Here is a 12,559-nt window from a genome sequence, read left to right on the forward strand (position 1 = left end):
ATATGTTATATATGTTACATTTGACATACATATCAAGAGAAATACCATATAGAACATTACCAATGACATGAATGACCAGAAAATATAAAGTCACATAGGAAAACTGAGGACAATCCATAGAAAGCTGTTGCATTCCACTGGTATCCAAGATCCAAGAAGAGAACATGAGGAAGTTCTCTAGAGTGTTGGATAGGCATGGATGAGGATTATGGGATACACAGGAATGGATCTGCCTGCAGTGTCCTGTATTGCATTGGCAGGAACATCAACATTGATGAGATTGCCATTCCACTAACATATTGCAAGTAAACTAATAACAAAAACATTTAATAGTTTTAAAATATTTGAAAGTTTGCAAGGTAAAATACATTTATTATTTCATTTGATTTTCATAAGAATCCTATGAAGACTGTCTTTGAGGCTGAGAGACATTAAGGGACTTAGAAAGAATTAATACAGCTTTGTGGTCAACTAGGGGAAGCCTCCATAGTTGACTCCCAATAGGTATTCTAAGAGGGAGATACTGAATGCCATATACAGTAGCTGCTGAGATAGAGTCAGAGGACATGGGGTTGTTCTGCTGCTTCCTACCTATAACTCTGGGAAGTTACCTTACCTCTCTAGGTTTCAGTTTCCATATCCGTAACACAAAAACAGCTTCAGTGGCCACTCAGGTCCTTTTCTAGGAACATGCTCTAACATTTGTGAGAGCCAGATAATTAAACTTTCATCGTGAGCATTTATACCTTGGAAATGAGCAAACTCTTCATTGTTTTTTTTAGCTCAAAGAAAGTAATGAAGAGAATGTTAGCAGTATAGATTGAACTTAAAAGAGTGTTTTGGCCCAAGAATCACAAGGACCCAAGTTCAAATCCAGCATCAGGTTCTTACTAGCTGTGTGACCCTGGGCAAATTACTGTATTATGGATATGTTGTTTTTTTTTTTTTGTTATTTTTTTTCCCCAAAAAAACAATTGTTAAACATTTACTAGCTGGCTCCTGTCCTTTTTTAAACTGTAGCTTTCTGACCAGGAGAAATAGGAAGACAGTATTTCTATGACTTAAATCTGCCTCAATGCAGCTAAACCCCAATTATGGGAAATCTTTAGAAAAGAATGAAAAGTACTAGAGAAAAAACGTGATTGGAAAAATTGTCTTGAAGCAGTCTTCCATGTTTGTGTTGTTGCTATTACATAACATTTATTTTATATCGTGTGCCATTGGAGTTCTTGCACCCTTGATATAACATTAACGATAGAAAGAAGCACTATGTAACTTCTTTCTAATTAGATCATCCTTAGCAATGATTTTGATGGCCTCATTTTTCATAGTATTCTATGACCTATTTGCATGTTATGTCTTTTTCTGTGAAGTATTTATGGTTATAAAAATAGTATTTTAAGCAATCATTTTATATTATCTAGAATTTATTTTATTTGCAAAATAACATCAACTAATATTACACTGAAAATAAATAGCCTCTACCTACTACAAGGCAATCAATAAGGGATCCAAAACAAATTTTTCAAATAGCCTCAACTGATGTAGCATTTGCTTTAAGGTGACTTGCTGGTGACTGAGAGGAGAGAGAGAGCGACAGAGAGAGAGAGAGAGAGAGAGAGAGAGAGAGAGAGAGAGAGAGAGAGAGAGACAGAGAGGGAAGCTGATCAGTAAAGTTCCTCTAAAGAAGTCATTGGGTGTAGGCTTGGATAAATTGGATAAAGGATCTAAGCATATATAAAATTTTACTTTTCCAGTTCTGATGCAAGAACCATCAAAAATATACCCTAATTATTGATCTTCCCCTGTCACAAGAATATCAATTAAACATACCAGAGAAATCAATACCAACTGCTTAACTGTGTCAGAGTATTTGAGAGGCATAAAAGAGTGGGTTAGTTGCAAAAAAATATTAATATGGTGCATGAAAATAACTGTTTTTAACCAGAGGCACTGACCCTGTGACTTTCCTGTGTGATTTATAAAAATATTGAAGAACTCAACTTTTGCCATTCCATTTTCCTATTTAATTCTGGGAATGATAGAGAATTTTTTTTTAAAAAAAAGTCATCATTTGGAAATGATTAGCTCAGTATCCTCTGGTATTTCTCCGAAAATGTTCTGTCAGGGGTGATCTGGCTATTTCTGGGGTGGCAGCTTGATAGAAGTTAGGCAACCGGATGTCATAGCGATTGCCTTTACCCATATGCACCCTGTCATTCAAGGCGTAGAGTTTGTCAGCAATATCACTGCCAATTAGAACAGAAAACAGGCGAGAGATGAAACGATGCTGAGCAAAGAGTAAATACAGTTTCTTTCTCCTCCAAGCCACGTATCGACAGTCTGTCTCTGCAGTGAGGGTTACCTGCAAAACATGAGACCGTGAACAAACAGATTAAAAGAACCAAATAAAAACATAGGCAGCCTCTCTCTTTGTGGATAGCATTTGAATTGGTTTCTTGACATCAGAAAAGAAAGTCAGGTTACCATTTGATTTCTTCTATTCTTCATTTAATTGCCTTTCAAATTTCAGGATAGAATTTGGTAATCTACAACATATTCCAAAAGTGTATGTGTTTGGGGGACAGCAAGGGGAATGAAATTATGATTTTTTATATATCCAGATTGACCACAGCTACTGAGAATTTAATAAGATGTTCTGTGTTTTAGAGGTTTCTGGGTTTTTTTTTGAGATTTAAAGCCATGGATCCTAATACTTGGATTGTAGAATCATTGGGCCTATGAATTTAAATGAGAATCCTTAAATAAGCAAATGTACCTTCTCTACATTCAATAATGTCTTGTGCATTTAAAAATATATGTAGATGCTATTATGATTAATAAAATGCAAATTTATTTAAAGGCAATTGATTGCATCTTTTATTTCTGTCATTATATGTGTATATATAATGTATAAAAACATATATATGTGCAGCAGATTCTAATATTATAATTATCATATGGGAATCAAATTGTGAAATTTAGAATTAAGTATTCTTGTTAAATAAATGTTCCTAAAATAAATATTATAATGTGATTAAGACTAAAAATAATGAGAACTATAAATATAGAAAAATCTTTATGAGGTAAGACAAAATGAAGAACAGAAACCCTGAATATATCCTACACTAACTACAATCATCGAAGAAAGGAATGAATAGGAATAAGATAATATAAGATAAAACAAAGAGTTCTGGTGGAGACGGAGGAAATGACTAAAAAGATCTTATTCTGTTATCTGTGTTAAAATAAAAATTTAAAAAAAACAAATTATAAAGCAAGTTTAATAAGTTTTGCAAGTTTAATAGGTTTTCCTAGTGTCTAGTATTGTTTAAAATAAAACCATCTTGAGACATCTAGGTGGAACAGTGAATAGAGTGCTTTGGCCTGGAGTCAGGAAGACCTGAGTTCAAATTTGGCCTCAATCACTTAATCCCAATTGGCTCCTAGAATGAACAAATAATCTCAATAAAATAAAACCATCTAAAGGCTTAACTTCTGGATTCCCACATTTTATACACAAAATACCATAGATAGGTTATACAAAAGGATAATGTTTCAGACATGAAACATAAAACCTAATGAGGGGACCTACTGAGTCATTAACTTTCAAAATAACTAGATGCAACTGAGCATAACAGATGTTATCACTTTTCATGATACCCAAGAGAATGGCATTTCCTAGAAAAAAACAAAATGACTTTCCTAATACGTCTTTGAATTTTAGTTTATTTGTAAATTTTCCCACTTATGAATTTCAAAGTATAGCCTGAATTAAAATAGTTCATTCACCTAAAACAATTTTCAAAATTTGTCATTAGTTTCTTCCCAACATGTTCAATTATATGCCAAAGCTATGATCAGTTTTATGTGTGTTCATATAATATAAGCTTGAGCTGAGTAAGTAGGAAATTAAATCTCATATTTTAAAAAAATATTATACAGTAAGTATAACACTAGATAAGATAAGTGATTTTGGTACAATTTTTCTCTTTTATATTTTATTGTCCATAATCCAGAGAATTGAATATTAAGCAGTTCATCCATACTTTACCTGAAAAATTCCCTCCTCTGTGGGTCTAAGAGAATCCCATTCAGGAGAATCCAGGAACTGAAGGGGGAAAATGTAATGTAGAAACTCTCCATCCACCGTCACTCTGATCCTACACCAAGTACAATGGGCATAAATTGTACAATTATAAGAAAGAGGCATTCTAATACTAAGGGCACTTTTGATCTTACTCTCCATCCACATAAAAAATGAAGTGGGTGGAGTACAAACATTTTCATCAACTGACAAACATTTATTAATTATCTTACTATGGGCTAGGCATACTGCATCCAAAGAAAAAATAAATCTCAAAGAATTGACATGAACTATAATTCAAGCAGACTTCAAATTAATAATAATAATTTCCATTTTCATGTATAAATTGGTTGTGTGGAACAAGAACATATTTTCCCATAGAAATCCAGTGAAAAATTAAGTCCCCAAGTCAACACATAAGGACTTCAATGTGCCTTAATTTCAGGACCATACCTGGAAGGTGGTGAATATTATGTGGAACAATGTTTCTATAGGAAGAAATATTCAATCATCTAGGGAGGTCAGGAACATATCTTCAGCATAAGCAGTAAAAGGCTGAACCACAACTGGTGCTACTTTCTCAAATAAGAGAGAGTTTTAGTAGGTATTAAAGGCAAAAACCTGCAAAGACTTCTTGTATCAGTTTTGCATTTTTGTCACACACCATCAATAAGGTGTTAATGTTTTAGTGTCTGCTTCTTCATAGCCCATTTGAGGTTTTCTTGGCAAAAAATGCTGGAGTGGTTTGCCATGTCCTTCTTTAGCTCATTTTACAGATGAGGAACTGAGACAAACCAGAGTTAAGTGATTTGTCCAGGGTCACATAATAACTAGTAAATATCCAAGGGTACATTTGAACTGAGGAAAATGAATCTTCCTGACTCTAGGTCTGGTGCTTTATCTACTATGCCATTTAGCTACCAAAAATTAATATATGGATATTAAATGCAAACTAGCCTTAATCTTGGTGATAAGGTAAAAGGGCTGGAGGATACCCCTTCCGCTTCCTAACATTTCAAGCCTAATGGCAATATCTATTATTGGTTTCCCAGTAATGGAAGGTAACTCTTATAAAAGATATTTGTATGATATTTGTATGATGACTTGATACAACCCATTAGGACTTATGCTATCTTTCTGGAAATGCATTCTGTATGTTATGGAAAATCTCTTGAGATTGTCTAAATTTGAAGGTTGCTACTCACTATTGATGACTCCACATGGGAACAAATGATACTGCCAGAAAAAATTTGGGTGGGAAACTTAAGAAGTCAAAGGTACAAGTAGTACTTCCATCAGTTTCTACAACTGAAGCTAAGACTTTTAGAAGATAAAATAGGATGTAGGAAATTAACAGTTGATTTTAAAAATAATATTAGGAAATGGAATGTGATTTTTCTGAACCATAGCATTAAAAGAATATTGAAATAACTTGTAGCTGTGTTTGCTGAATGATTGTCAGCAGTCTTTGAGATATTATGATAAATTGGAGAGGTGCTGAGAGACAAAAGATGGGCAACTATCTCATTTTTCTTTTCTTTGCCTTTTCCTCCCTTGCCTTGCATTGCCTTGCCTTGTCAAGACTGAGTATCCCCATCTTTTCCAGGTTGGAAGTAAAAGGGTTGCATTTTGCCATGGTCTTATTCTGATCAATACTGGAGCTGTAGCCTGCTGTTTCTGACATGGGCTAGGTTATCCCTCCTTAGGAAACCCTGTAGACTCCTGTTACTTAAAACTCATCATATTCATGTCAAAATTAGCTTGGACACCTATCAGCTTATCATACTGTGGTTCAGAATCTGAAGCTCAAGACATCCACTAGCCTTAGCCTTCTCAAGTCATTACAGGTGTGAACCACCACTCCTGGCTACACCTCAATTTTCTAAAAAAGGGTTGGAGGTGAGTGTTTCAGACCCAAGAACTTGAAAGAAATTCCTAATAAAATCTAAAATGTAAAAAAGATATTATTGTGAACTTTAAGAAGGGAAGAGGCTATATACAAAAGGAAATAAATCTGTAGACCAATAGCTAAAAGCAAATTGTCAGATCAAATTAGTTCCTTTTAAAATTGGGTTCCTAAGCTTAGTATTTCTGGACATGAGATAGATACCATCTATGAAATGCAGAAGGGCATCTAATAGAATTTCTCATGGTATTTTTGTGTACAAGAAATGTTAGTGATAGAAGTTAGCTGAGGTTGAAAATGGACTCTGGGATAAAGAAAGGACCTAGAGCTACAGATCCTCTGTGGAACGACTGTCAGAGATAAGAAAGCATGATTAACCTAGCATATATGTCAGGGAACTACTTTTATAACACTTTCTAAACTTCAGGTAATTTTATGTAAAATCTGAGTGTAAAAGTAAGTCCCAATTTTAACTGTGCTAAGGGTGCTCACATCTGCTAAGAATCATTTTATAAAGTAAACAATGCTTTCTATTCCCCCTTTACACATTTTTTTTCTTCTAACTTCACTATTTCTTCCAAGAGAACCATATGAGAACTAGCATTTATATAGAGCTTTAACATTGCAAAGAATTTTATAATTTTTATTTCATTTGATCCTAGAAGATAGATACTATTATTATCGTCATTTTACACAAGGAAACTGAGGCATATAGTGAGTTAATGATTTGTTCAGAGTCAAACAACTGGCAAATATCTGAACTGGATTAAGTGTGTAGGCTACTATTCCTTATAACAACTTACTTTTTTTTTACTTTTTTTAAAATTTAAGGCAGTGGTGTTAAGTGGCTTGCCCAAGGCCACACAACCAGGTAATTATTAAGTGTCTGAGGCCGAATTTGAACTCAGGTACTCCTGACTCCAGGGCCAGTGCTCTATCCACTGTGCCACCTAGCCGGCCCCAACAACTTACTTTTCAAAAAGGACAAGAAGGTGAATATTTCAGACCCAAGAACTAGATAATGATTGACTGAAATATTATAGAATGTTTTTAGATACTATTGTGCATTTTATTAAGGGAAGAGACTGTCTAAATGGAAATCAAATCATATAGGCCAGTAGGAATTCATCTAATTGTGAACTTTGCCCAACCAAACTCAATCCTTTTTTCTGAGGGGGTTCCTAGGCTTAGTAAATCAGAAAAAAGTCTCTGACTCCAGGTCCTTTGCTCTATTCACTGCTCCATCTAGTTAACATTCTGACAGTCACCAAAGTTCACAATTTAGGAATTATTCTTGATGCTTACCCTGTTAACCTCATCTCTCACATCCAATTAGTTTCTAAGTCTCGTCAGTTCTGCCACCATAATATTTTTCACATTTATCTCATTCACTAAACTCAAACTGTCTAAATGGAAATCACTCTAGTTGAGGTATCTATTTCCTCTGGTCTGTGCTATTGCAATGGCCTCCTCACTGGTCTATGTGTATTCAGTCTCTTCCTTATTCCAGTCAGGATCCTGGTACTCCCTGCTTTTGTTCCAAAGGTCCTAAGTTTCTCTCTTGTCTCTAATATAAACTAGAAATTTCTGGTTTGACATTGAGCCATTCACAATCATGCTCCAAACTGTCTTTGCAGCTTGATGTACCATTAGTTCCTTTTACACATAAAATTTCAGTGCAATCAGCTTCAAAACCAGCTTCTGATAGGCTGAACTTCTTCAACTCCCCATCCTGGAGGTCCTGATTCTCTTATATATATATATATATATATATATATATATATATATATATATATATATATATATACACATATATATATACATATATATATATGCATGTGTGTGTGTGTATGTTATATTTGGTTTGCTGATCTGAATCACTAGAAGAAATTTCCACACTATAAATTCCTCACACTGATGAAGGAAAGAAGGAAAGAAGGAAAGAAGGAAGGAAGGCAGGAAGGCAGGCAGGCAGGAAGGGAGGGAGGGAGGGAGGGAGGGAGGGAGGAAGGAAGGAAGGAAGGAAGGAAGGAAGGAAGGAAGGAAGGAAGGAAGGAAGGAAGGAAGGAAGGAAGGAAGCAAAACCTGCTTCTTCTCCATCTCCTCCACCAATTTCTATTCTCTAAGTTTGGATTTTTGTAAACTTAATTTTCTAAGAAGGCATCTGGCATGTTGAATGGATTCCCTGAGGGAGGATATGGATAAAAGTTAGACAAGATAGACTGGCCTTGATAATTCCAGTTTGTACCACTGGAGCAAATTCTATAATTCACAAGTTTTAAAATTCATTTATGTATTTTAGAATTTTATACAATGAAACATAGTGTGCATTGTTTTATAATTGCCAATAATTGGGAGAGAATAATAAAATTTACATTTTCCTACTTAGAAGGAAATATATATATATATATATATATATATGTATATGTATGTATGTATACTCAGTGCCTTAGATTGGTAATAAACAAAGCATCATAATAAATAGATGCACAATTTTATTTGAATCGCCCTTCCTATGATTTTTTGAGAAGAGATGTTTGACCTGAAACATCTTAGTCCTATATCTCCTCAATGATATATATATATATATATATATATATATATATATATATATATATATATATATATTATCCTAGATGCCTCTATCATTGACTTCCTTATTACATCAAAACTGATGTGAAGAAATGCCTCTGTAGTTTATAGATATGGAGTGATTCAGTTGAACTATGATAAAATTTGGAAGGTCTGGTCATAGCACTTAAAGAGTAAATTTTTTCTTGCTAAACTCTACTTGGGGCCACTGCACACTAAGCTGGGAAATAGTTGAACATAGAGGGAACACACATTAACACACTCAGAGAACATAAAGAGATAGCTACAGACCTTCCCGACACAAGTAAAGAGAGTTTATCAATTGGTGTTTTGCCCTGCATAGCGTAACAGTGCTCTTTTTCCAATGAGACCACTTGGCAACACAAAACAATTTTCCTGAAGACAGGTAATGAGATTCCCAGGGGCTGGAACAGAGAGCTATAGAGCTCGTGAAATTCTTTGTCAAAGGTGACACTGCGAACTTGGTAAGCCACGTGAACAAACTGCATAAAGCAGATGATAAACAGGATAAAGTTCCAGGAGAATATATCAGCAGCGCAGACATCTACCCAAGCCCAAACTGAAGAACAGAGAAAGCCCAATCCCAGCAAACTGAATACATAGAGGAGCCCGAAGAATCCACTCCCTCCCATGAAGCCAACTATGAATAAGATACTGGCAAGGTGATAAATAGACCCTTCTGCTTCTTGCTTCCAGGCTGTGCAGAGTGGATGTTCACCTAGCAAGTTCCACCATATGCTTGCATTTTCTCCCATGGCTGACTGGAATTGGCTCTGTTTTGAAGGCTCTTAAGCATATGAACAAGTCTTTTGCTGTGCCATCTTCAGATCGTAGGCCAGGAACATTTTGTTCTTTGGACTCACATGGATGACTTCAATCTTTATGGCAGTAAAAGTGTTCAGGAAACCATTCTAATTTCTTTAGGTTCAGCTGACTTTCCATTTTGGATTCAGTCCTTACATGGTATGTCTTGCCTGTGGGGGAAAAAATGTCCATTTAACCAAGATGAAAAAAATCAAGAGATATGTTGAAAGAATCATTAGGATAACTTAGACAAGTAAACAGTTGCAAATATTTTCTTGTAGTCAAGTAGTTCATATAAAACACAAATATCTAAGAAGTATTCAGGTAACACTTCTGATAAAGATTGATTTCTTTAATCAGAGGACATGGTTCAAAAATGAATTTTGCCACTTCTTCCTTATAGGGAATTAGACTAGATCAATCAATCAGCATTCATTTATTAGGTACCCACTATATCTCAGTCACTATTCTGGACATTGTGGGGAGAGTTCCATGAAAAAACTACATTGAGAAGTGAAACTGTTTGGCTGGAGGGAAAGGTTATCACTGCCACAAATGGAAGTAGAAGCAGCTCCATTTCCCTGACTCTATATACCTAACTCCTCTGGTACTAATGCCTTCCTTAAGGGGAGGGATAATTTTGTTAAATAGGTCCATATGGACTCCAAAGTCATTTGTAATAAAGACCTAACACAAATATGCAAGAGTCATTCCTCAATGGATAAATGGTTCATTGCACTTGTTCAAATGAACAAATACTACTCCAGTGAAGAATTGTAAACTCCTCACAACCATTTGAAAGATTATTCCAATCTAATGAATATGATGAAAATTAAAGTAATTCTGAAGGCTTACACTATGTCCAGTAAACTCATTTCCTATGGAGGAGGACAACATATACACTTAAGTATGTGAATAACATAGAAAACAAATACAAAGTTTATTTGGGTAAGACATTAGTAGCTGCCTGGTTGGCTGTTGTCCTTCATTCTCAAACCCCATTCTTAAACATCACATTTTTGGGGTCAAAGTATAGTGTATCTGACTGTGATTGATCAGACCAATATGACCTAGAAAGGCTGTACCACAGGTTGGGCACAAATAGTTCATATGTACTAGTCATACAGAATAGCACCTAAGAAGGCGAAGAAAGGATGAACCAAGTATTGAAAGAAACTAAGGATTCTAAGGGGCAGAGAATATGAACTGGTTCATTCCACTCTGTGTAAAAGGAGTGACAATGGAAGATGGAATGCAACATGGTCAGTTAGCTGGAACATATAGGGGACTAATATGTGATAAATTTGGCAATTTAGCCAGGATGTGAAGGATTTCAATTCAAAATGGAAATTCATGTATGATTTTAGAGCTTATAGGGAGTCACTGGAGTTTACTGAGCAAGGGAGCAATATGTTTAGACCTTTACTTTAAGAACAACATTGGCAGTGTTGTAGAGTCTGGATAACAGAAGGGAGAAATCAGTTAGTAGTGAGACTACCTAGGAGACTGTTGTAAAAGTTCAGGGGAGAGAGGATGAGGTCCTGAGATTGAACTATGGTAGAGGCTATGTTAGTAGAGAGAATGTGACAAGACTTACTTAGCATCTGACTGGATATGCAGAGAAAGATAAATTGAGGAATCCAGGAAAACTACAAAGTTGTGAACCTCAGTAACTGGAAGGATGATCATACCCTTGACAGAGATAGAGAAGTTCAGAATAGGGCTAGCTTTAGAAGGAAACAATGCCCTTTAATATTCATTCCAGTTCTAATAAATCTTTGATCATTATATTCTAAGATATGCATGAGAAATTTAAATAGCATTTTGCTTTACTACTAGCATGCTATGATATTTTTGAAACTATTTTCATATTTATACATTTCTCAAGAAACAAAAGAAAAATAAATAGTATACACTGAAATAATAAAAAAAAGAAATTTAAAATTCTGAAAACAATGAAAATATAACTATTAAGATTTAAGAGGGTGAGGTAGGTAGATGACACAATGGATAAAGCACTAGTTCAGAAGAACCTGAGTTCATATTTGGCCTTGACACCTACTAGCTGGGTGATCCCAGGAAAATCATTTAATCCAATTGCTTCACCCCCAAAAAAGACATATCAGAGTAATGAGATGTTTTTCTTTTTTTTTTTCTTTTTCTTTTTTTTTTTTGCAAAGCAATGTGGTTAAGTGGCTTGCCCAAAGCCACATAGCTAGGTAATTATTAAGTGTCTGAGGCCGGATTTGAACTCAGGTACTCCTGACTCCAGGGCCGGTGCTGTATCCACTGCACAACCTAGCCACCCCGAGATGTTTTTTCAATAAGGAATTTAAGATTTTTTAATAAATCACTGAAAGCCATTATGGAGTATGTTTAGTCTTGGAGTCAGAAAAGCCTAGCTTCAAGTTCTATCTCTGGTACATACTAGTTGTGTGACTCTGATCAAGTAATTTAACCTCTTAGTGTTCCCAGGTGACCCTCTACTAATCAAAGACTAGTTGCTGGACTGCATAAGTAGACTCTCTCTAATCCTCTCCTTATTAATAAATCAATGAAGAAAAATAATTTGAATATGAGCCAAACTTCAAGAAATCTGAGATAAACAATTCCATTTTAGCTTAATGTTTTAGAGGTTATTTCAGGTTAAAAGCTGAGTGCATATAGCTAAACAAATGCTATGAATACTCCTGGCTACATGTACTGTATACTGATTTTCCAGATGGTCAAAAATGTTACTACCAACACTGCTCTGTTACACATATATTCTCTTCCCTTTAGGCCATATGGTAAAAGAACTCTTATTCTATGTGAGTCATACAGAATGAATTCCCAATGCTGTAGGGAGTTGAAGGATCCACAGCAAATTATTAGAGACACTTAAAGGCTCTGGACAACAATGGCATCCACTAGAAAGATGTGCTTGCTTTTCCTCCTGTGATAACAGACTAAAGAACTTTGGGGCTATTTTTAGTCATTTTATTTTTAAAAGTCTATTAGCCGATCCTGTTGACGAGATATCAGATATCATGGCTTTGTTCCATGAAAAAACTACATTGAGAAGTGAAACCACTTGGCCAGAGGGAAAGGTTATCACTGCCACAAATGCAATTAGAAGTAACTCCATTTCCCTAACTCTATATCCCTAA

General features: G+C 35.2%; 1 protein-coding gene across 1 annotated transcript; it reads right to left on the bottom strand.

Moving 5' to 3' along the window:
- Positions 1-1,585: 1,585 nt before the first annotated feature.
- Positions 1,586-11,104, bottom strand: POPDC3 (popeye domain cAMP effector 3). The gene is made up of 4 exons (XM_074187255.1): positions 11,008-11,104; positions 8,877-9,580; positions 4,055-4,163; positions 1,586-2,365 (listed from the first exon to the last, which is right to left on the bottom strand). Exons 2-4 carry the CDS (start codon positions 9,359-9,361, stop codon positions 2,090-2,092), a joined length of 870 nt encoding a protein of 289 aa, XP_074043356.1. The 5' UTR covers positions 9,362-9,580; positions 11,008-11,104; the 3' UTR covers positions 1,586-2,089.
- Positions 11,105-12,559: the final 1,455 nt, after the last annotated feature.

This window comes from Macrotis lagotis, chromosome 5 (genome assembly GCF_037893015.1).
Source record: "Macrotis lagotis isolate mMagLag1 chromosome 5, bilby.v1.9.chrom.fasta, whole genome shotgun sequence".
Lineage (NCBI taxonomy): Eukaryota > Metazoa > Chordata > Mammalia > Peramelemorphia > Peramelidae > Macrotis > Macrotis lagotis.

Excerpts from the sequence above, each read along its gene's own strand:
- POPDC3 (XM_074187255.1), bottom strand. The coding sequence starts at position 9,361 with ATGGGAGAAAATGCAAGCATATGGTGGAACTTGCTAGGTGAACATCCA. Across the intron at positions 4,164-8,876 it reads TCTTTACTTGTGTCGGGAAG|GATCAGAGTGACGGTGGATG; the intron begins GTCTGTAGCTAT and ends TACTTGGTGTAG. Across the intron at positions 2,366-4,054 it reads CAGAGGAGGGAATTTTTCAG|GTAACCCTCACTGCAGAGAC; the intron begins GTAAAGTATGGA and ends CATGTTTTGCAG.